Raw genomic sequence first — 25,389 nt, forward strand, 5'->3', positions numbered from 1 at the left:
TTCTAGTAGTTTCCTGAAATATGTTTGGGGATGTGGATGTCTGGGAAAATGAGCAGAATGAAATCAGTCAGTTTAAGAAAGAACAGAACACTCAAACTTTTTTTTCTGCCTTTATTTCCACCAATTGTGTATTCTCTCTGATCACCCTACAGCCTCTTGATGTTTGCAACATTATGCTTTTTGAAAGCATAATCAATCTGATGTATATTCAAGAGATTCCAGCTCAACAGTAAAGGTTACAGCTATTTTCTTCTCGAGAAAGGGGGATTCATCAGGAATGATTTCCCCAGGAGCAATCAGTCAAATCTCTAAATTAACCTTATCAAGAACAGGCAAGCTTCTCTCGTGTCTCCAGGAGTAGCTGGAGCTTCCAGTGTGTGCATATTTCCACACAATGTGGCTTCACTAACTGTCAAGTCTGGTCTTCCCGATCACTGCAGACGAAAGGGATTTAAAGTTCGGAGAAGAACAACGGACAGACGCCGGCTCATTAGCCCAACTGGTGAACAGGCCCAAAAATCCACACAACACGTCATACTGTGACGCACAGCAAAGCTTGAGTGAAAAAATAAATATTAATTTGGTCCATGCCAAACATAATTCAGGGTTTAAAAATGTGCAAATTTAATTTTTGATACATTTTGACCACCACTGACCCCTGTAATGTATTCATTGAAAGTACAAAAAAAGAAATGTACACAGAATACGTTTATGTCATGGCCTGAGTCCGGAGAGGTGCCAGTAAATCCACAATCCAAACTGTAGTTTATTGTAAATGTCGTCATCTCAAGATTCACGAATGTTTGAACCTGTATTGCTGTTATAAATGGTTGTCTGTTGTCAACCTGTCCTTGTACCTCATGTTGTGTATTACATCCTCTTTGTAGTAGTCCTGCATTTGAGTCCATGCTTCCACCTGCCTTGTTTGCCGTGCCACCGTGACAGGTGAAATACAGTTTTGAAATGCATGTATAGGTATGGTGTGCATTGTTATACCTTTGCGTACTGAATTTGTGAATTCGTTTTTGAAAGATATTTTTTTTTATTATTCATATTGGATCACAGGGTTCACATACTTTTTCTTGCCAATGTAAATTCATTGGAAGTCCATGGTGGTGCTGTAAATGTTGGTTGGAGCTCTGGCACAGTTTGCAGGTTGTACCGAGTTCACATGGGCTTCCTCACCGAAAACCAAGAACCAGCATTGGCAGTTCTGGCCTTTTTCAGTCCTTTGCCATGACAGTTTTGATGGTTCGATGGCTCTTATAATGACTGGCCCATTTACTCCAGCTCCATGTTCCAGTCCGGAGTTTTGTGTTTTCTCTGTCTTCCGTACATAATGAGGTTAAAGACGTGTTGTTTTACTGCAGTGAGATGTAGAGACTTCTTCCATTATCTTCATTGCCTTGAAATAATGTGCATCCCCGCTGCTTTTCAATCACTGTATCCACTGAAGTGTAAGGCTGCCCTTCTGTACTCCTCCACAAAATGGCTGAGGGCCTGAAAATGAGATTGTAAAACTTTTCACAGTGCTGTGACCCCCCATCTGGCCCCAACCCACAATGTGCAGTCTTGCATTGGTGGTCTCCATTGCCACCAGACACAACACTGCCTTGACCAGTGTTAACACCCGGCCTAACACTCCGCAACCAATCCAGTGCAGAAGGCAGTCAGTGATTTTGTGTTGAATTGGTTGTGGCTGAATTGTGGTTCCCAGTAACAGGATACAAAGCTGCTAAAACGTTCCCATAACGTGAGTGAGCAGGTAGGCATTTTAACCGTGGTAACCCAAGAGCTTTTATTGCTTTTTGCCTCTTTATCGAAACTCTCCTAATCACTGGCCATTTTCTGATGAAACTATAGTCCATTGTGTGGCCTCACCAAGAATTATGGGTAGCCATGGGGCAAGGGCTGAATGCACGGTGTCTCAGTGTCTTTCCATCGCTGTTATCAAATCTCCGCTTTACAGAACCACCAGTGTCTTCTCGAGCACAAAGAGAAGTCTATGCTGTATATATATATTCATTTTTACATGAATCCTGTTTTTATAGCCTGCTTTAGTTGTAATAGTTGTGGTAATACACGTCCATTATAATGCTGATGAATCTACTGATGAATCTTCTCAAAAAAAAAAAAAAGCTTTCCATATATCTGCACTCAAAAAGGGCGCTTATGCACTTGTTATTCTTCCAATATGTTTAGCAGATTAAAGTGGATTAATAATTAGAATTGTTCAATTGTGCATTTGTAAATAATTAAACAGTTGAGTTCATTTACACAATTAACCTAGAAATTCATCCTAGCCAGAAACAATCCCTGCAAAAAGATCAATCACAACACAATGAAAGAACCATGTGCTCCATACCATGGGGTGCATCTGACACAGCCCTTACACAGGAATTTTACAAATCAAAAGTTACCCAACTGATCCATTAGCAAAATAAAAAGAATTTTAAAAATATATTTTTCACAAAGTATTATTTTCTGTCAGAGTCTGCAGGGTGTTTTATTTTTTTTTAAATGACCAGATCATTTCCCTGTCACTCCCCATCTGCGCCTCTTTCTCACACTTATCTGTGTGGCAATTAGAATTTTGCATTAGTCTTAAAAATGATCACAATCAATTCCTCGTAAAATGTGCAAATAATTACTTACATTTGATGATGGAATTTTTTTGGAAAGATGTATTTTTCATATCACAGATTTTAATAGTATTCTTTGGGAGAAAATCTTGCCCAGCATCTGAGGAATTTTCAGACATGAATCTTAATCAAAGCATCTGGCTGTGTGCTTTTTTATAGCCTGCTCTATGCGGTGGTTGTTGTGGTAATCAGCGTTCATGTATAATTCACTTCATGATACGGCAAGTGGAAGATGGATGGAAAGAGGAGGATGCTGTTGAATTCTGATTCGGGTTGTTCTCCTCAAAGAAATGCTTTGTGTACATCAATCAAAACGTTCTTGGATAAATGTACGCACTCGAGAAAAAGCCTAAAGCTGAATGCACATGGTTGGAATTCTGAATATATATATACAGCTCTGGCACTGAAAATGGCAGACACAATCTTTTCCCCTCCCAAAAAAAGATGCTTGCTTTTCAGAAACGCTTTGCACCACCTTCCAAACCAGGCAAGGCTCCAGCTGGGAACATTCTTGGAGTATCATGTTCAAATTATTGAAGTGAAAATATTCACCCCTCCGTTTGGGATTCCTATGCTCTGTCCCACCCGACATCTTTGCTTTACAATAATGTTTTCATGCTCTTGTGTTTCAGATGGGAAGACTTTTTCTCGGAAACAGACGCCTGTCTCTTTAAAGGCTTTAAAGAAAATATGCCATGGGCTGAGTGCTCACTGCACCAGTTGCTCCTTTTTAAATACTAAACAGACGTGTCGTAACAATCCATTCAAATGCATTTGTGGAATATTTGATTATGAGGCGTGTCAGACATTACTGGAATCCACCATGTGATAAGTTAGTAATTAATAACATCAACCTGTTGCATGTCCTGCAGATGAAACAATAGGAAACACAGTTTGGGTCTGTGCTGTTGCACTTGCGAGAGCGTTATTATATCCCTGCTGTATCACTCACAGTAATGAGGCCAGAATTTCTCATAGTCATTAAAGCCCCATTAGGCTGGTGAAACAGTAGGCAGCTAAAGTGGATGAAGAGAGAGTAAAAGTCTCTTCCCCGATTATTATTGGAGGGCAGTATCACCATTACTCAAGAAAAGACGCCATGAATGCAAAAGAAAAGACTATGGTGGCCCACTGAGGACTCCACCGAATTACCCATAGCCCCCATGTGGCCAGGGAACAGTTTACCCAGAGGGCTGTGCTGAAGTTGGAGATCGTATGACGTCAAAGCCCACGTACCCAGGCAACGTAAGGACCACAAGGGCCCTCGCCGCAGCTAACAATGCCCCAGGCAGGCCGAGTGACTTCAGCAAAGGCACGGCAGCAGACTGCAGCCAGGCCATGAGAGGTTGTGCAGAGCCGTCCACAGAGACTGAGCAGCCAGACTCCGCTGATGAGTAAGGATTATGCTGAAGATGCAATACCCTCCTGACTAGTTTATGAATAACAGAGTTTTTTTTTACAATGAGCATGCACACACTGAAATTGTAATTATTCTTTTAAAGAAAGTATTACTGTTGGTATTACAGGCTGTTGAAGAAAGGTGACCTGAAAATGTACGTTTAAAAAAAAAAAACATGAAATAAAGAAACATGATATGTGCCTGTGTGGCGTATTAATTGGCACAGGTTTAAATCATGAAGAAGTAGTGTGTGTGAAAGTTGTCAATCATCAGGCTCCTCCAATTTTATAAAACCAAGTTAGAGATAAATACCAAGTGGATAGTCATTTAAATTCAGAGGACACCTTTGACCTTACACTAGTGAACTAGTGGCAGTTTGAAAATCATGTCCATATTGCCAAGTGTATAGATCTGTAAGGCATATGCTAAAACCCATTAACACAAACTGCCTGTGATTTTTATCTATAAAAAACTTAAATGTCATAGCAGGATAGATCATTGACGTTCATGAAAAACAATTTTTTTGATGAATTAAAGATTTGTTACTTATTCTAAAATAAATGAAAAAAGAAAACAGAATAATTTAAAACACATTCATATAGTCATATTTAGGTTACAAATCAAATGTAATAGACAACTGAAGAATGTTGGAAGATTGTAATTTAGTTCTTAATTTTATTTTGAAGTTTTATTTTATATTGTCAGTCAACCATCACCATTAGTGAGCGGTGGGCAGCCGCGAAAGGCGCCAGGGGAGGAGTGTGTGGGGACCTTCGGTTACAAGTGAAGTGACCATGGTGACATTGCTTATTGATAACTTGGTCTGTAAATGCACAATGCTCAAGTAAACCAAACCAAGCAAAACCAGTACAGTTTGTATGACATTTGATTGGCTTTTGAGGTGACAAGAAATGGCTTGAGAATAAAGTAGACTTGACCTATAGCGCCTCTTTGTGGCCAGATTACATCATTGCCACTTGATAAATGACTATCCACATAGAAGCAACCCCTCAAAACAAGTGCACACCCCCAAATACATTGGAAACGAAGCCTTTGTCATGTGAAAGTGCCAGAGATAAATGAATTTGAGCTGAGATCCTTCTGCCTTATGAGGGGAACAGATACTTTAATAATAAGGATGAAATCCAGACTTTGAAGTGTTTTGAATGCTGCAACAAAGTGTCCGTCGCACTCAGCTTGATCTGAGTGGCTGTGAGGCTTCTCTCAGAAGTGTGGCACAGACAGCTTCAAATGAACAGAATCAGCAGCTTTAATCAGGAAAGTGTTGCAACTGACTGAACTACACGTTTGCAGCCCTTCACAAGCAAGCACACCTTAATATCACTCTTGTCTAGTTCGCTCTTTTCCTTATTAGGTCATGCTAGGTTCAATACTACTCAACTGAAACGTCCCTTCTAACACAACTGGTGATGAACATAAGGTTTATGACCTCATGACCCCCCCCCTTATTTATTCCATTTGCTGATTTAAAAAAGAACAGAGAGCTCTGAACTCAATATGCAATCAACAAACTATTTTTTGTTGGAATTATATTTAGGTTAATGGCCTTTGATATTTTATTGCTAGTGGGAGTATACATTGCCTGCAAATGAGGTGGTTTGACAGCAAAAGAAGGCACAATTCCAATAATGAACCAGAGACATTTATTAAGGTACGTGGTGTAGTGGTGGCGTAGTGGCTAAAGAAGCGGACAAACGAAAATGTTGAAATCCCGCCAAGGTGCCACTGAGGTCCCCTTGATCAAAGTACCGTCCCCACACGCTTCTCCCCGAGCGCATTCCATGGCTGCCCACTGCCCATTAAAGGGTGTTGGGTTTAATGCAGAGGACACATTTCCTCTTGTGTGCATGCTGTGCTGTGTATCATATATTATTTGTTGTTCCAGTTCAGGGCCATAATTAACTTTAAAAGTATGTTCTGTGCCCAATTTGTCCAGAGTGGTGTGCAGAAGTGTTTTTTTGTGGAACTTTGGATATTCATCCAGATGAGGGCGACACAAACACAAAAGAAAACCTGAATTCGATCAAAATATTCCTTTGCATCTAAATGATTGTAAATTATGCATATGAGCTAGATATTGTGTTTCACAAAAGCAAAAACCTCTAACATCTAGGAGAGAGTGGGTAAGACGAGACAGTTGGCAAGTTGACCCATCCTGCGCATCTGAATTGTTGTACTATGATTTGAAATTAAAAAATAATTTTTTTAAATGACATTTATTTAGCTATTAATCAATAAATGTTGGTAATTTTTCACTACATTTAGCTATGTTTATCAGGGACCAGCCTGAATTGCAAACTCATTTAACATTGCCACTGACCAATGTATCCCTAATCTGGGGCAAATTGACAAAAAGGATCACTTTTTCAGGCTTTGTCAGAGATGCAAACTTGTAATTTCACTTGATGGGAGTGTTCCTGACATAAAAGCACAGAATTTCATTCTCCCATTTATCTACAGAACAATCCGCTTATACGTAGTTAAAATCATATTTAAACCCATAAATAGTCACCATCGTAATAGAACATTATGACTAGTCACCATTTGATTTAGTGTTTAATGGTAAAACATCTCATCATACAAGCATACATTGATAAAGGGCTTCAATCACATGGAATACAGCACATCAGATATAAGACCAGGTATAGTATACATTATCAAACGCACTTGTTTTTCTGGTTTCAGACCAATGCTGAATGAAATGTTACACCATAGACGAAAATGCAGGAACACTGTGCACCCTATGCATAGAGGAAATGTGCAAACATGCCATTTAACAAGAACAAACGACTGAGCAAAATGTTCTACATTCTGCTTCAGAGCCCATCCGACCATAGATGTGATATCAATGATAAGATAGCTGATGTGATGTCACATTGGGTGCCGCCTAAATCAGCTTTGTTTGTCCTTGCTATAAGACAGGATAGCATTTCAATCTCAAACACTCTTCCAGAGTTCCTCTCAAGTGGCCCATGGCAATGTTTTCTCTATCTATAAATACGCAAGAAATTATTCAAATCGAATTCTTCCATTTAACAAGATAAACCTCTGTCCATACACCACCTTAAATCAATAGTAGTGGAAAAAATGAACTGTTCAGTGAATTATAACTGCACATATAACTGCAGATTTAATGCTGTGGGTAATGTTTCATTAGCAGCTGTTGAGTTTGCTTTGCTTTAGATCCAGACATTTATAATCTATTTTGTATAATGAACATACATCTTAATTAAACCTAAAGACTGCTTTTTTTTTTTTTAACGCTACTATGAAATCAGTCATTTCAGGCCAAGAAATCCTGGAGGGAAAAATACATTTACTAAAGTCTACTTAGCTCCTCTGTACTATATGATTTACTGAAGAAAACAATTCACAGCTTACAACCTTCTCTCGAGTACTATGTTATCCTGAGGGTCTTGTTTCGATCTTTTTTTCGCTCTGATGTACAGGCAGGTTGTAAGAGCAGCACATACTGCCCCGATGATGGTGAAGCTGAAGAGGACACTGAGAGCCACTTCAGCATCAGGTATAGACACAGCCATGCCTAGAAAATTCACCCCCATGGCCTTGTCTGGAGTGGTGGTGGGTGGAGTTGTTCCTGTGGGCAGGAACACAGCTGATTTTTGTACCCGACCACTTACCTGCCCTACAGCCCAGCAAAATCAATCCATAATTCCATAAAGGAATTCATATTTTAATGAAAGACTCCTCATTATTGCTACTTTCATACCTTCGAGGTCTGGAGACAGACACTCATGTGGCCCTTCTGGAAATCCATTGCAGGAAATAATGGTGGAATAGTGTTTCACTGACTGCTTCGCTATACGAGGCAGACTGGGGTCTGAGCGGTTCACATAGAAGAGTCCAAACTTCTCTTCAAAGCCTGTAGCCCACTCCAGATTGTCCATTAAGGTCCAGGCCGTGTAACCACGAATGTCCACACCATCAAGCAAATACGCTGGGAGACACATTATTACTCATGTCACATAACATTGTCGATATTGATTTTCATGTACATTTAAAATAACGTTTCTCTACCTTTTAACGCCTGGTTTATGTAATTGTCATAATAGTGCGTTCTGTGTTCATCATTAAGATCCATGGGGCCTCGTTCAGAGATACCATTCTCGGTTATGTAGATTGGTGGGTTCCCATACTCATCCTTGATGAAATTGAGTATTTTTCTGAACCCTACTGGAGTCACTTTTAACCAGGAAGACCCAGAGTCCAGCCATGCACGGTCTGCAATGGTCCCAGCGCCTCTGGGGAATACAACATGGCATTAAGATACAATCTATGGACACTTTTTTGCTAGTGTAAGGTCATAGGCATCCTGAATATTTACATAAATAAATATTATGTTACACGGGCAAATATCATTAAAGACAGTGTTTCTTTCTTGTTTTATCTATTTATTTATGTAAATTCTGAAGACATCATTGACCTTAAACAAAGCCACAGGCTTAGTGCCAATTCAAAAACAGTGCCCTATGTGCCCTATAGTGCCCTATTTTTGGCACAGCCTTGTTTAGAGACAATAAAATGTTTCTACATTTATGCCAAAATGTTCATATTTTTAGAAACTGAAAACCATATTAATGAACTAATATTACTTCATGCCTGACCTGACCATCCATATCTTGTTCCACTGTCATACATTGTAATTTAACACGTAAAGATAAGAAAAAGAAAAGCAATAATTGAATAAGCACTCACCTGTCTGCATCATAGTGCTGAAGATTTTTGTAGTCTACCTTGAAGGCCAGGACAGTGGTGTAATGATTAAATCCAAAATAATCATAGGTACCTTTTATCCTTTCGACCTCAGCAGGAGTGAACTCAGGAAGTCTGAAGGTGACAGAAACTGCACTAGCAGAGACATTTAGATTTTTTGGAACTGTTTTACCCTAAGACCTTTAAGCTCTTACCGTGATTTAGCAAGGCCTGCAGCTAAGCTCCGTTCTCGAATGACCGTCTTCATCACATCATTGTAATCTCCATTAAACACTGGGTGAGCGAACCAGCCTATATAAAACTACGGAAGTTGAGAACAGACAAAAAAATCATCAATAACCCTCTGGAGTGTCATCTCAGAAATTTGGCAAATTCACCTGTATTACACGTCTTGCAGCATCAATATCCTCCTGCTTGTATGGGTTTCGGGGTTCTGCCCAGTCAGAGTTGATGGTTATGGAGATAATACCACCTTGTTCAGCTCGGTATTTGTCATTGTAGAGATGCCAGGCCTCAGCATGAGCTTTCAAAAGGTTGTGGGCCACTATATAGGGCAATGTCCCTGGTCTAAAGCTTATACCTGGATGAAGGGCAAAAATCTCTGTCATTTTTATTCCGCAGCCTTTAATTAAGACAATGCATCCTACATTTGAATGAGGATTGCACAATGTGGAATTTGGGGCATTTTAAATTTTATTCTTGTTCTATGATCCCACAGAATTGCTTTGAGATTTAAGACATAACACAATGATATAAGATGGGCAAACTAGGGCCCACTGTCTCTTATCATGTCATATATAAAAATGAGTTTACCTGGTGCAGCTGTGCCATATCCATGTCCTATATTGGCTACATTGTAAGGTTCATTAATTGTGATCCAAAATTTGACTTTATGTCCTAAGTTCTTAAAGATAACGTCAGCATACTCTTTAAATCTTTCAACCACAGTTTCATTCTCCCAGCCTCCATGGTCCTGGAGTGCTTGTGGAAGATCCCAGTGGTAAAGTGTTACCTGGAAAACAGTTAAGGAAACATGAAACTGTTCCCCTGAAATATTCATAAATATCTCGAATCAATTTGAATTAAGTTGGTAACTTTTGAATGAACTTTTTTAGAATTATCATAGAAACCAATGCATTACATTTACATTTATGGCATTTATCAGACCGCCTTATCCAGAGCGACTTACAATCAGTAGTTACAGGGACAGTCCCCCCCTGGAACAACTTATGGTTAAGTGTATTGTTCAGGGACATAATGGTAGTAAGTGGGATTTGAACCTGGGTCTTCTGGTTCATAGGCGAGTGTGTTACCCACTAGGCTACTACCACCCTACATATTTTTCATGACAAATTTCTGTGTGTGAGATTGGTAACTGATCATTTATTTTCTTTCATCATGAACAGCTTAGTGACACATGAGAAGCATTTTGAAGGTGTAACATGTTTTCTTACTTGTGGCTGGATATTGACAGCTAGTAATGCATCCACAAGGCGGTGGTAATAGTTGAGTCCGGCCTCATTGATGAACCTGTTCGTGCCATCAGGCAGAACCCTGGGCCATGATATTGAAAATCTGTAATGTGTCACTTTGAGTCTCTTCAGCATATCTACATCCTCGGCTATCTTGTTGTAGCTGTCACACGCGATGTCTCCGGTGTCGTCATTCCAGACCCTCAAAGGTGTGTGAGCAAATTTATCCCAGATGCTCAATCCCTTCCCGTCCGATCTCCAGCCACCTTCAATCTAAAGAAAGTATTAAAAGAAAAAACTACATCTCAAAAACAGCAACATATTTATCTGACAGCTCTGCTTTTCACTAAAGATCACCTGATATGATGATGTAGACACACTCCATGCAAATCCATTGCGGAAATGTCCATAGATGAGCTTCTCTTCTTCTGGTAGTGGAAAACCATTGTCCCTGATGACTTGATAGTAGTAAAGGGCAGAGCGCTTCGGTGTGCGTGGACGGATGGGGTTTTTGAAGTCAACGTGATGAAGGCCAAATCCCACTGTGTACCCACTGAGCCACTCAAAAGAATCCATCAAGGACCACGCCGTGTATCCCTTTAATTTGACTCCATCCAAATTGTGTGCTGTAAAATGAATTGTTATCTGACAACAGCAATTGTGTTCAGAAAATAATGAGGATGTATATATTTTTACCTTTAAGGGCCTCGTCAATGTAAGTCTTATAGAAAAAAAATCTGTCAGTGTCATCAACAGTAGTTTTGGTGTCGGTAGCGATGCCATTTTCACTGATGTAAATATCAGGGTCTCCGTACTCCTCCTTGATCCAGTTCAGCAGTCGCCTCAGTCCCCATGCCGCCGCCCTCAGTTCTTTGACAGCGGTGCTTTGAGAATCCTCTGGATTCTTGAGCTGCAGGTCCTGATCTGTCTCATATGACGCGGGCAATATCTTCATGGTCGTGTGGTGAGCAACTCTTGAAGTGTAGGTGTTGATACTAAAGAAATCAGCTGTGCCTTGGATATAAGCTTTCTCCTCTGCAGTAAATGTTGGAATTCTGGAATTTTCGTGACCCTGAAGTTCACTCTTGTTTCCCACTTGCCATTTCATGGCATCAGGATAGTCACCATTTTTAAAGATAGGGTGAGCGAACCATCCCAGTTGGAACTGCAGAGCACGGTCGGCGGCTGCTATCTCCCGAGGGACATCTGCATCTTTTGGCTCAATCCAGTCTGCGTTGAGGGTGATAGACACAAGCCCCCCCTGGAGTTTCTTGTATTTCTCATCATAGGTATGGTAAACCTTGGCATGAGCTTTCAGAAGATTGTGTGCAATCATGTATGGTGCCTCTCCAGGCTTTTTTATACTTGGAGGCATCAGTCCAAGCCCATAACCAACCCATGCAATGGTGTGTGGCTGATTGAACGTCATCCAGAACTTCACCCTATCTCCAAAAGTGTCAAAGCAGAAGTCACAAAATTCATTGAAGATGTCAATCATATTCAGGTTTTGCCATCCACCAATATCTTGCAGAGCCTGAGGAAGATCCCAGTGGTGAAGGGTCACCATAGGGGTGATATTATGTGCCAGGAGACCATTTATAATTCTGTTATAGTAGTCCACACCAAGATTGTTCACAGAAGTCTTATTACCATTGGGAAAGATTCTTGACCAGGACAAAGAAAACCTGTAAGACTTGACCCTCAGGGCTCTTAGCATGTACAGATCCTCATTGAATTTATTGTAGCTATCACATGCCACATCGCCATTGTCATTATTCAGGATGTTACCAGGTTTCTGGCTGAAAGTGTCCCATGTGCTTGGGCCCTTTCCATCTGCATTCCACCCACCCTCAACCTGATAGGCAGAGGAGGACACCCCCCACAGAAAATTATCTGGAAATGTCCCATGGTGATAACGCTTTCTCTGAAATTTGTTCTGATTGGAGAATTTTTCCCACACAACTTTAGATTTAGAGGGGACATCAGATGGTGGTAAAAAAGCTCTTCTGGACGCTTCTGAACGTGCCATTTGCTTAGGAGAACTATTAGGTTCAAAGCCATTATTCTCAATGATCTGAGAGTAGACATATGCAGATTCCTTTGGGGTTCTGGGCCTATCCATGTCATCAAAGTTTACATAATGTAGACCAAATCTTTCACTGTAGCCTTGGGGACCTTCAAATCCATCCATTAAGGACTGAACGGTAAACCTTTCCACAGAAACTCCATCCAGATTAATGGCTTTTTAGAGGAAAGAAGAAAAAAAGGCACAAGGATTTATCTGAAACATAAATCTGTACATACAGACAGTACAGAAAATTCTAAATATTGTAAAATATCTTTCTATTATTAGATTTTATTGTCATGTTTTATTAAGAGAACTTATTTAAAGAAGTATTTATTTAGAAGCATTATCTTACCTTTTAGTGCCTCATTAATATATTTTTTCAAGAAATCGACACGTTGGGTGTCATTGAGCAGATTGGTGTTATATCCCGTTGGCACGCCATTTCCAGTAATGTAGATGGGCACACCAGAGACAGAAGTGTATTCATCAGAAATGTAATTAAGTAGCCTCCGAAGCCCCCATGGCACAGAGTAGATCGAGCTGGAGACTGTTGGTGGCCAGGCAGGATCAACATGGGTCTGGAAGTCTCCAACGTTGTTTAGTCCTGGTAAACAGCCTCCATTCACCTGACTCACAAGATAGGAGGTGTAGTGGTTGAGACCAAAGAAGTCTGCAGTCCCCTGGATCCGTTTTCTCTCACTTTCAGTGAATGCTGGAAGCCTTGCTACTTCAGAGGAACAGTGTTTATTCTTCTCCAGTATCTGACCTGTCAGTTTGACCGGATAGTCCCCATTCACAAATATGGGGTGGGCAAACCAACCCAGTGTGAAGTGCAGGTAGCGCTCGGCTGCTTCAATATCCTGCGGCTGGGAGGGGTTTTGAGGCTCAGTCCAGTCTGAATTCAGTGAAACACCCACTTTTCCACCCTGTTGCTTCCGATATTTATCATTGTAGACATGCCAGGCTTCGGCATGGGACCTCAGTATATTGAATGTCACCTAGAAAAGGTTACCAATTTACTTCAGGTTATATAAAACCTTCACACCACACCATCACACATATTTCAATGTTTGCGGCATACCTCATATGAAGCCACAACTGGGTCTGTGATCCTTGGAGGATGGTCCCCAGTGCCATATCCAAAGTGGCTAATAACCCAAGGGCTGCTAAAAGTGCTCCAGGTCTTTACTCTATCTCCGTATCTGGAGAAGCAAAAGTCTGCAAAGTCTTTAAAAGCTTCCACAATGGAGGCATTGTTCCAGCCTCCTTTTTCCTGTAAGGCTTGAGGCAAATCCCAGTGATGGAGGGTGACAGAAGGCTCAATTCCAGACTGGAGGAGAGTGTTGATGAGCTGATCGTAATAAAGGACTCCTGTCTCAGACAGGCTTCCTCGAAGGCCAGTAGGAAAAATACGGGCCCAGGACAATGAAAACTGGAAGGTACGTGTCATCAGACCCCTCAGTAGGTACACATCATAGTCCAGCTTGTTGTAGCTGTCACATGCCATGTCTGCGGTCTGGTTTTCAAAAACGTGACCCTCATGGCTGAAACGGTCCCAGATGGTCTCACCTTTGCCACCTTCAGACCACCCTCCCTCCACCTTGAAAGACTCGCTGGAGACAGCCCACTGAAAGTTGTTTGGAAAGGAGGCATTGAGGAAGTCGTCGCGTACAGATGGGCTTTGAGAGCTGAAGGACTTCCACACTTTCTCATATGTGGATGGGACAGTGGTTGTTTCAGTGGTGTCCTTGTTTAGAGGAGCATCCTCGTGCAGATCTGATAAGCTTTTCATTAAAAAGGAAGGGAAAATGTCACTTACACCAGTAAAAGAAGTAATTACATACAAGTTGAGAAAGTATTCTAGCATTTTTTGCTATTGAAGGAAATTAATATATAAATATATAAATCCTGCTTTTATATATACATCCAGGGTCATAGGTAGGTTATAATCTATACCAGCAGTATTAACCCAGGATGTTAGCAGGATGTTAGTCATTTAAACTCACACACAAACATATTTTATCTTTATCTTTATTAACACATTTTATCTTTACCAGTGCAGCATGTGAAACCTGAAGCGAATGAGATGTTTTTATATATACAATTTTAAAGAGTTTACAGAGATTAATAGATACTACATTAGTGAGATTGGATTGCAGAAATCATGTTTTATATCTCAATGTAGAAAAAAAAGCATCAATAAATGGCCATGGAATGTTAGTGTAGCACCCGATTTCAGTTTACAAAATAAATCTTCCAATGACTGCAGCATCATAAAGCTGGCAAAAGTATTGCGATGAAGAACCTATTTAGAAAATGTAACCCTTTAGCCCGTTCACGTACCTCTTTAACTCATCTTGAAAATTTCCAAACAGTTCAGTGATGTCACAGCCCATGACATTTAAGTTAGTATTTTTTAAAACTGAAAAACAATTTGCATATTTGTCAGAATAATGTTAACGGCTTTGCAAGATCAACACGATTTTACAGTCTTAAAATAAACTGACTGGTTTTACACCATATACTGTAAATTCAACATATTAGTGCAATACGTACATATTTGGGAACTGAGTTCTCTGTGCAACATGGCACCATGATTGTCAAGAACAGCAATGTGTTTGATTCAAAACTTTCAACACATGGACATTCTGAAATGTAGATTTCTTTTCAAAAATTGTTATGACAAACTCAAATAGGATTTTTTTTTTAGCCCCAGCCATTTCCAGTAATTTCTTTACTTTTAATGCTGTGTTCAGAAACAAATCTTACTTTCTGTGTATTCCATGACATCCATCACACGTGTTTCAAAACCTTTGCATCAGCAAAAGATTAGTCTTTAACAGCATTATCATTTTATCTGATGCGCCTGATATATCTGTTAATGGCTGGTCATTCTCTGACTGTGATAAATCTATAAAAAAATCATCAAAAGGTAATAAAATTCTTTAATGTACCTAATTTTAACCTTTTTAAGAGAGTCCTCTTCATTTACTTTATGATCTTATACATAAAATTAGTGAAAATAGCAAAGCATAATGGAAGCTAAACTGTCCTCCAGTTTCCATTATCTGTGATTATTATGTGAGGCTGGCATGAAAGTAAAAGATAAGTTTAGCCAACAGTAAGAGATAAGAAGGTGGTTAGAGGGCAAAGTAAAGACTTGCCTGGTCTGCATTTCTTACCGTTCAAAACGGCGGCGAGAGGCTGGTAGCGGCCTGTTTCTGAGGAACACTGTTTAATGTTCAACTGATATATTACCAAGGGGAGTTCACTGCTGAGCATCTGGAACATTTTAACGTAGAAAATAACAGCAGTGGACAGTTATTGAGTTGCAATATGAACGTGATATTTCCAAACCCTGTATAAATTCATAATACAAGTTTAGTGTTTAGATTACCTTCGCTGCATTTAGCTGATCTTGTAAATTTGTTTTTGAGATGCAGTCAAATTCGGCGCGTAGAGACAGGAAATCTGTATATCCCTACAAAAGTCAACAGGTATTAATTTTATGTGGCATCCATAATTAAATGGCAGTTATAATTAAATACAGAACACAGTGTGGTGTGAATAAAATAAAAAGAAATATTCACCATTGTGTTATACTGAGAAGCCGCACTGACATCACTGAGCCTCAGTCCGACGGCCACTTGACCGCCTTAAGAAATCAGATGACCATGTTACATTTTCATTGTGGCCCTTATTCAAGGACAAACTGTTTACAGTGTGGGAGATTAAAGGTAAAAGCCAACATGATATGCTCATGTGTGAATTTATCACAGATGCTAATGGGCTTAACTGATTGTAAAGTGAAATGAAAAATTATGCACAACCAAAGGAATTTCATTGTAAATATCAGATATTATCAGATATGCTTTACCTCTGCTAGGGTACGTGTGATGATAGAGCTGGTAGACTTTTGCATGAACATTCAGGGCGTTTTGAAAAGAGGAACCTGAATTCCCTTCATCCATTCGTTTCCCATCCCTTTCTCTCAGCTCATCCACGTGGCTGAATGTGACCCAGGAGTTCACAAGGTCACCGAATTTATGAAAGGCAAATGCTGCATAGTGCTGAAAAGCCACGGACACTTTAGGGTTCTCCCATCCCCCGTGTGTGGCTCTGAGGTCCTCTGGGACTCTTGAGCGGTGGAGAACCACCAGAGGCTTTAGACCTGATTCAGTCAACTCTGTCAGAAGGGTCCGATAGCAGTTCACTGCTTCCTCGCGGTGGTCGCCAGCGTCACCATTCGGAAAGATATGAGTCCAGGAGAGTGGCACTTTGAAATGTGTCACCCCGTGGCTGTGTAGATCCTGGAAGCTCTCTCTGCTTCGTCTCAGCATCCCGCTGCTGCAATGGGGAAGGTAGTCAGCATCTTCAGTCTCTGCTGACAAACCCTTCAAATTGCTGTTGGATAAAGGACCCGCAAGAAGCATGAAGTCCTGTTCACTTGCAGCATTTCCATGACAGCAGAGAGTTGCCAGCAGACACAGCGACACTATACCCAGCAGAGGCCTCATTTTCAGGGCCAAACGACATGGTTCCCTCTCACAAGCAATTTATACCTGGCAAGAGTTTCATAATCATGGCAAAATAGCCTTTTATTGCACACCACTGAGACTCTGAACTCTGGGTCTGATAAAAGGGTTGCTGCCGGATTCTGCTGAGCTGGTGATAAATCACCACAACACTGGCTGCAGACTGGAGCTGCTGTGATCCCCGGGCCGATATTCAGTTAAAACAACCTTCCATAAAATGTGATCGGATCTGCACCTAAGTCAAGGGTGCCTAATCTGCACCTAAGTCACATAATGTGCCTAAATTAATAACAAAAAGTTCTCAATAAAGACATGAAATGTCAAATTATTGTGATATTGTTTTAGGCATATTATTATTGTCATTACCCTTGACTTAGACGGACATTCTTGCCACCTTAGTACTGCGTGAACACTCGCACTGTTTAGGAAAATAGATTTTTGAACATTTTTGGGTGGTTAAGGAGACGTATGATTGATCAGGCCGAATAACCAGCCATCCACTGGATTTAAAGCACGCACCATCCTTCACCGACATGAACTGATATTTATTTGCTGAAAACTATTATTTATCTCAAAGGGATTTGTGTATATTGATTAGTGACCAGTACATTAAATGTACAGTATAACCATACAAAAAGTGAGTACACCCCTCACATTATTTTCCGTAACTCTCTTGGGCATGACGTTAGTTCACTAGAGCGTCACGGCCGTGCCGAAAAATAATGGTGGCCACACTTCGGACATTTTCACTTAGCGGCGTATTAACACATTTGTTGACAGTGGTTAAGATATTAATGGCGATGTGTTTAGTCATTTTTCAGGGGACTTTTGTGAGATACTGTATATTGAAATAAGTTAATGCTGTTAATGGAACTGTTTGCAGCAAGCAGAAGCGCGCCGACCAATCGTTGCTGAGCAGCATAGCCGGTTGGCTACAACTGACACAATTATTAAAATTTGGCCTCAGGATATTACCACAAACGTGTTTGGAAGATGATTGCTTAATGTAAATTTGGGATAGATTAATTTGATTGCCTGGTGCTTGCGCTATGAAAACAAGAATATCAAAACTAGGATGGTAGTGGCCTAGTGGGTAACACACTCGCCTGTGAACCAGAAGACCCAGGTTCAAATCCCACTTACTACCATTGTGTCCCTGAGCAAAACACTTCACCCTGAGTGTCTCCGGGGGGGGAACTGTCACTACTGACTGTAAGTCGCTCTGGATAAGGGCCTCTGATAAATGCTGTAAATGTAAAAATTATGCACTCGTTTTCTTCCGGTAAATTAAATCTAGAATTGTGGAGACCACAATAAAAAAAAAAAAAAAAGTCTTGAACACCGAAGTCTAAGAACTCAGCTTCATGTATAATATTTCAAAATACTATGGAGGACCCACAGACATTCCCATCTGCATCCACCACCAACATTCTGGGTGGGAATCCTTAATATAAATCATGATACTGTAAATTCTCAAGTCTACAGTTACTGATACAGAAAGATACATATGATATGGATATAAATAATATGGAAAAATTATATAGTAAACACAAAACACATGCAAGTCCAAAAAGTTTATTTAAGAAACGACACAAAAAAATACTATTTTTACAAAACATATAAAAAAATTGGAAGACTGGTATCAAAAAACATGAGATGACATCATTAAAGGTCCTTGCGACAAGAACAAACTACTGCATTTGAACGCAACTGATTGTGATTATTGCTTTGATGGCACTGGTTTTACTTGGGAGACATTGTTACCGGTAGCAACAGTCAACATTCTGATTAACATTTGGCCGAATGGCCCATATCTACCGGTTTTGTTTTAACTCTTGAAAATCTCCGCATCAGTTGCAGCATAATATTGGAAAGTTAGGAAGCAGGGAAAACTGCTGGCATATGAAACAGAAATAGCTTAGGCAACTGCTTTCATCCCCATCCCACACGGAAATACCCCTTCAGACCAAAGCAAATGAGATATTTGCAAAATTGTGAGAAGTAGCAAATGTACAATAAAAAAAAAGAAATATATTTGAACTATTTTCACTTTGCACAGGAGGTGGCACTGTCAACAGGAAACCTCCCCAGTATACGAAACATCTCAATAGACACAGGTAATACAAAAAAAAAAAAAAAAAAAACCTTGATCAAGATTCACAAGTTTTCAAGCATTTCCCAGGTTTGTTTTTGTTCAATTCACTCAAAGAAAAGGCACTGAACTGTGACTTCGTAAAGAAAAAAAAAAAAAAAAAAGTTTGTGGAAACAAGATGATATCATGACATTCCATTCAAGCTGTGCAGGTCACCGCTGTGCGAAAACAAAGTGAACAGCTTCAACAGCAGACCTGCCATGCTGATCATATTGGAATATTTATGAAAAGTAAAAAAAAAAAAAAAAAGTACCTCCATCAGAGACAGAAATAAAGAGAAGAAGCCACGCTTGTTCAGTGCCGAGTCACAGCTGAGAGCATATAATCTATGCAGGTTCACTAATCCTACAAACACAAATGACTACTTTGCTCGATGACAAATGAAGAAAAAAAAAAAAAAAAAAAGAGAGGACCAACATACATACGCCAGGGGCACGAATGTCTGATGTGGCTTTACTCAAGTACAGCCTTTTTCGTTTGGAATGCCAAAGAAAATGTAAACTCCAGTTTAAGGCATTATGAGATGCAAACACGATAAAAAAACAAAAAAACAATATAAAGGACAAATAAGGGGAAAAAGAAGCACAGATGCCTTTTGGAAGAGTATTAAAAGCAGCTCCTCTACCATTGGCTTTTGAGTACTTTGGATCTTCAGGTGGACTGGCTCTCAAGTATTGGCTGATTGACGAGATGCTGCTCCCCAAGTGTTGTTCGATGTTCACCTGCCACAATACTGCAAGGCGTTTTACCCCAGAACGCGCACACACACACACACACACACACACACACACACAAAGCACGCAAATACACACACGTACACATACACTCCCAACCAATAACCGGAATGTGTCCATATCTGCTGTTCTATGTCTTGAGGTGGAGCATTCGGGGAGGGTGAAAAGCAGACAGCAGCTCTATGCAGAGGATTCAGGCACGGATCCCTGAGAGGAAGAAATTACCAAAAAAAAATAAAAAAAGTGTTAATAATGAAATAAAGTACAGGTCAAGTTGATCATCAAGCTGATCATTTCCAAACACCAGAAGAGTTTTATGGATTTTCTGCAAGGACGTTACGAATAAAATAGATTTCCATCTATAAAAATGTCCTTTATGCTTTGCTCTTACATCTATGTGTTTTGTTATGTAGATTTCAATTCAAACGCGATCATCAGCGTTGATGCAGGGTGTCTTGTGTTGGGTTTGTGTGGATACTGTGGAGACTTCATCTTAGAAATAAATTAGAATATGGCATGTAACGTCACTGTATGCTAAGATGGGGATTTTCAACAAATTCTAAATTGGTTCTAAAGTTAATTAGTGCTGACTTTTTTTTTGGTTTTATTTCACCTTGCTAGACTAAACGTAAAATAACGTTAAATAAACGTTGCCCTTTTCGATATCTATTATCCTATGGTAAATCCTCATGTTTTTTTTAAACATGGCATACCAATTTCAAGCCAACCTTTCTCCGCACCAAACCAACTACGAACCTTTTTCACAGGTTCCGCTTTGCTTCTCCTGGGCAAAGTTGAGTCGGTTCTGTTCTACGGCCGTTCCATTGGACTCCGGGCTGCTGCTCCGGGACGGGCTGCTTTCCTCGTTCTGATAGGCCAGGTCCAGATGCTGCTGGGCCAGTTTCAGGTGTCTCCTCAGACGGTCCAACTCTCTGGAAGACGCCTCGTCCCCAAAAGACTCGCGGCCCGAATCGCCAAGGTTGTCCCTGAAGTCAGACTTGATTCCCAAGGGCCCCTTCTTCTTCATGGCGGTGTGGTAGCCAGGGGGCGCTGTGGGCACCTGTCTGCAGACGGCGGGGCGGGTGCTGGTCATTGCCACGTTGTGGCGCGAGGAGCGTCTGCGGAAAGCGTCCCTGATGCTGCTGACGCCCAGGTGCAGGATCTCCAGCACGGTGAGCAGCAGACAGAGGAGGCTCACGGCGTACATGATGTGAAGGAAGATGGTCTTCTCGGTAGGACGGGAGACGAAGCAGTCCACCGTATGAGGGCAGGGGCTGCGGGTGCAGACGTACGACGGGGCCACCTCGAACCCGTACAGGATGTACTGTCCGAACAGGAAGGCCACCTCGAAGGCGATGCGCGACAGCAGCTGCAGCACGTACACCTTCATCAGGCCGTCTCTCTTGATGCGCCTGCGGCCGTCATGCTTCTTGCTGGGCTTCTCCTCCACTTTCTCCTTCTCGGGCTCGATCTCCTCGGAGATCATCGGGTCCTCCTCGCCGTTGTCCTCCGCCTCCTCGTAGTCGCGCGCGGCGCCGCGGCTCACCATGGGCATCCGCTTCCTGGCGTGCAGCCGATACTCGTCGTCTCCCATGCGGGCGATCTTGTGCATGGCGAAGCCCAGGTACATGATGGTGGGGGTGGTGATCATGATGATCTGGAAGATCCAGAACCTGACGTGCGAGAGCGGGGCGAAGGCATCGTAGCACACGTTCTCGCACCCGGGCTGCTGCGTGTTGCACACGAACTTGCTCTGTTCATCGTAGTATATCGATTCGCCGCCCACCACCGTCAGAACAATCCGGAAGACAATGAGCATGGTGAGCCACACCTTGCCCACGAAGGTGGAGTGGTTGGAGACCTCCTCCAACAAGCGGGTGAAGAAGCTCCAACTCATGGCGTCTTTGGGTCAACCAGCCTCTGAACACTTCAAAAAAAAAAAAAAAAAAAAACGAATTATGGTCATTAGCATATTACAATCAAATCAAATATTTAATGAAATGCGAAACATACAATCATTTTGGGTAAAATGGTTAAAGCCACGTTCAGCTTGTAAGCTGAGACAGAAGCACCTATTGTTCCGGGGACACGGGGGAGGACAAAACAAGCTGCATACCACAAGAGACATTTTACACAAGACATTGTTCAAAGTGTGTGGGGCTGAGCAGAACGCGGCAAGTCTAACAAAATTAAAAGGAGGAAGGGCCCGGATCAAACCCCACTTACTCCCATCGTGTCCCTGAGCGAGACACTCCAGGGGGGGGACTGTCCCCAGTCACTGCTGATTGTAAGGCGCCCTGGATAAGGGCCATAAATGTTACTTTCGCCATATCTTCCTGTTGCGAAGTTGACCTGATTTCAAGATGGAAAACTAGCTCTTTTTCATATTCTGACTATATAAACAATTGAATACAGGAAACGGTATTAAAAAAAATTAAAATAATAATAATATATAAATATATATATATATATTTTTAAGTCTGTTATTGCAGCCCCATGTTATCGAAGTCGAACTGGATAAAGGTGTCTGACATAAAATCACTTACATGTGAAACACACTTCAAGTTTAAGACATTATGAATATTTTGCAGATGTTATTGTAAAAGATCATAAAAAAAAAAATGATTCCCATAGCCACTAGGTGGAGCCAAGACAGAAAATTCCTGAATTATTCCCAAAGACGCTGCGCGTCTGATTGATGCACCTTTACTAAATCCAGCTTTTCAGGTCTGTGAAATAACTCGTTCAGCTCAACCTCAAACTAGACTGCAGCCAAACCGAAATCCTTCCGAGCAAGAGGTGAGCAGCCTGGTCTGAAGGTTCACATTCCAGTGGATCTGAAGCCAAACTTCACTTCGGTGCCAAGACCCCCATCCGGCCCCCGCGGCTTTGCCACCTCCGTACTAAAACCCCAGGCCGCCTGCGACCTCGGAGGGGACGAATGGGGTCAGAAAGCGGCCGCAGGACAAAACCAGCGTCTTACGCCCCTAACAAACTGGTTTACACGCTGGGGAGGAGTCGTATTTATATACGCACAAGAAGGGAGCAGAACAAATAAGAGAGGTAGTCTCCGCGAGACTCGTCTGAAATACCGATTTCTCACATCGAGGTGGGTGCTCGATTGCAAACCTCCCAACCAGAGAGGGATCTGAAAAATGCAGGCCGGGGTGGAATCGGGTTTGAGGAGTGATCAATGTTCAAATGGAATGTTGCGAAGCACAAAGTTCTCGTCCAGACTCATCAAATGAGTGTGTTGGAGACTTGTACTAGAACTAGAACTGTGCTCCCTGGCGAGGAAGCAGGAGCGCTTGATACGGAGGGCTGGAGCACCACAGTGACGTTACGCCGCCCTGGATGCCACCGAACACGGAGAAGGAGACAAAATTCCCATGATCGATGTCATCAAGGAAACCGGTGGGCCGTGAGCGGGAAACAGGCGTCACCGCGTGAGACAACCGTAGTAAACCCTGCGGCTCAGCCTGAGTCAGGTCTCACACACACGGCTCATTACTCGGGCGTGTTGACGCGCAGCACGAGGCGCTGGTAACTCCCGGTGGAGGTCTCCGCAACGCACGTGCTGCGCGAAAACAGACCCGGAAAAAAGGCGGCCCGGTGGCGGCGCTGGTACGAATGGCTCAGGGCGTCCGGCTGAGAAGACCAGGACCTCCTCCGCTCCGCCGGGGCCACAGATGTGCCGTGCGCTGGGTTACAGGGAGGGTGGGGGTTGTGGAGTAAAGGTGTTGGGTGCCTCAGACATGAAAAGGTGATCCACTGAAGGGTTATTTCCGAGGGACAAAAAAAAGAGAGACAACAATAGACAGAGGAGAAGGCCGGATTGTTACTGTGACCGAAAACCACATTCTTTTTCAGAAGGACCTTCTGTAGACACTTTCTTGGCGCCACCCGGGACCTTTGGCGCATATAAAACCATATCTGAAAAAGATACGGGTGGAACAGGAACCCGGGGAACCTCTCTGATAGAACTCGGACGCGAGAGCTCCGGCGTCGGGACCGGTCCGAGAAGCTGATCCACGTGTTGGGGGTCTGGAGTACCACTTCAAGAAGCCCTCCAGATCCCCCCCTGCACATCTCCACCTCCCAGCACGGCGAGGCTCAGTTGTGGAACACATCTGGGAGAGCGGTTGTCGCTCCGGACCAGGACTTCTTCTCGCCCCGGCGGGCCGGAGCATCAGTGGAGGTGGAGAGCGCAGTTCCGGGCCGTGCCACATCCCCATCTTCAGCCATGGACCTCTCAAGTCAGAGTTAAAATAAGGACAACGCCAACATGAAACCAATTTAGATTTTTAACTTTAGGTTTAAAACAAAAAAAAAAAAGTAATCAAATGACGCTGGTTCCGACAAGCCACAAATTCCGAAGTGTTTAAGAATTTAAAGTGTTCAGTCCGCCAACAAATTAAATTACTAATCAGATTACATTAAAAATACTATAAAAAAATACCCAACCATCCAGCTAGCATGTTAGCCGCGGCGGGCTCATGCCGACGCGGCCGAATTCACGGTCCTCTCCCCCGACCTCCGCCGCGGGACACCGGGCTCCTGTAAAACCTGCTTTCTTTCTTTCTTTCTTTTTCATTTCTTTCATTTCAGCGTAATAAAGCGAATAATCCCGTGGTTTTAAAGCACCTGGCTTGTTATTTTGTTACCGGGGTCCGGGGGTAACGAGTGGACTATTGTCTCCGCGGCGGTGGCGGGACGGGCGACGCGCAGCGAAAACTTACACGTATCGCGGCCGCTTTCGGCTCCAGGCGACGCCGCGGCGCAGCGGCGTCTCGGTCCCGATGCTCCCGACTTCCAGTCCGGGGAAGAAACGCGCGGAAAAGCAGCGGCGACAGCGAATCGCGCCAAACGCGCCGCGGCAACACTCACCTTTCCCGGAATGAAGGCTTCCGCCGTCTCCAGACCCCCTTTCTTCTTCTTCTCTTTCTCCTCCTCCTCCTTCTTTATTTTAACGGAGGAGCTCTAAAGTCACCCGACTTCCACCAGCTTTCAGCATTCAACCGACCCGCCGGGCTCCGTCTTCACCCATTCGGCGCTCCGCGGCGCGCAACCATGTGACCGCGGCGCCAGCGACGGGGTCCTAAATACGAGGGGAGGTGGGGGGACAGACAAAGAATCTCCCCCGATCCCCCGTTTCCTCCTCCCCCACAGCCTCCGCTCACCCCACCCCCTTCCCGGGGGCCCGCTGCTCCTCCGGCCGCGGCTCCTGACGCAATCCCCGGCTTCCCTGACGCGCGGCTCCGCGCGTGTTGGGCAGGACGCGACGCGACGCGACGCGACGCGTCCTGGGCGCGTTGTGTTCCTTTTCAGCCATCGTGGTGCAGCAGCACAAAAACATGCCCGAGACGGGACTACACGCAGGGGACAACACGGGCACGACTACACGTCACGCAGCAGACACGAACATCTCGCATTCTACCATTTGGAATGCAAAAAGAGCAAATGTGTGTGAGGTCGAAATACGTTTCCTCTGTGTACAATCATTATTTAAATGAAAGTGAAGTGATTGTCATTGTGAGACACTGCAGCACAGCACACGGTGACACAACGAAACGTGTCCTCTGCTTTTAACTGTCACACTGCAAATCATCTAACATTGCACACTGCACTTTA

At 42.7% G+C, this 25,389-nt stretch overlaps 2 protein-coding genes across 3 annotated transcripts; both read right to left on the reverse strand.

The window, feature by feature from the left end:
- Positions 1–7,439: 7,439 nt before the first annotated feature.
- LOC114796861 (lactase-phlorizin hydrolase-like) lies at positions 7,440–16,853 on the reverse strand. Its single transcript, XM_028991369.1, has 15 exons — positions 16,214–16,853; positions 15,927–15,982; positions 15,734–15,817; positions 13,418–14,083; positions 12,689–13,334; positions 10,965–12,509; positions 10,626–10,894; positions 10,251–10,541; positions 9,610–9,808; positions 9,174–9,376; positions 8,991–9,097; positions 8,779–8,910; positions 8,101–8,324; positions 7,793–8,020; positions 7,440–7,660 (listed from the first exon to the last, which is right to left on the reverse strand). Exons 1-15 carry the CDS (start codon positions 16,851–16,853, stop codon positions 7,440–7,442), a joined length of 5,511 nt encoding a protein of 1,836 aa, XP_028847202.1.
- A 2,258-nt stretch (positions 16,854–19,111) lies between these two features.
- Positions 19,112–24,876, reverse strand: gjc4b (gap junction protein gamma 4b). Of its 2 annotated transcripts, none has more exons than XM_028991046.1 (3): positions 24,646–24,876; positions 20,515–21,685; positions 19,112–19,965 (listed from the first exon to the last, which is right to left on the reverse strand). In XM_028991046.1, exons 2-3 carry the CDS (start codon positions 21,653–21,655, stop codon positions 19,952–19,954), a joined length of 1,155 nt encoding a protein of 384 aa, XP_028846879.1. In that variant the 5' UTR covers positions 21,656–21,685; positions 24,646–24,876; the 3' UTR covers positions 19,112–19,951. The 2 variants fall into 2 exon arrangements, with proteins under 2 accessions (XP_028846879.1, XP_028846880.1); XM_028991047.1 differs by having other exon boundaries at positions 24,498–24,876.
- Between the last annotated feature and the right edge of the window lie 513 nt (positions 24,877–25,389).

Source organism: Denticeps clupeoides, chromosome 9 (genome assembly GCF_900700375.1).
Source record: "Denticeps clupeoides chromosome 9, fDenClu1.1, whole genome shotgun sequence".
NCBI lineage: Eukaryota > Metazoa > Chordata > Actinopteri > Clupeiformes > Denticipitidae > Denticeps > Denticeps clupeoides.

Coding starts and splice junctions, on each gene's coding strand:
- gjc4b (XM_028991046.1), bottom strand. CDS start 21,655: ATGAGTTGGAGCTTCTTCACCCGCTTGTTGGAGGAGGTCTCCAACCAC.
- LOC114796861 (XM_028991369.1), bottom strand. CDS start 16,853: ATGAGGCCTCTGCTGGGTATAGTGTCGCTGTGTCTGCTGGCAACTCTC. Junction 15,983..16,213: donor TCACACGTACCCTAGCAGAG/GTAAAGCATATC, acceptor AAGGCGGTCAAG/TGGCCGTCGGACTGAGGCTC. Junction 9,809..10,250: donor CTGTCAATATCCAGCCACAA/GTAAGAAAACAT, acceptor ACTGTTTTCCAG/GTAACACTTTACCACTGGGA.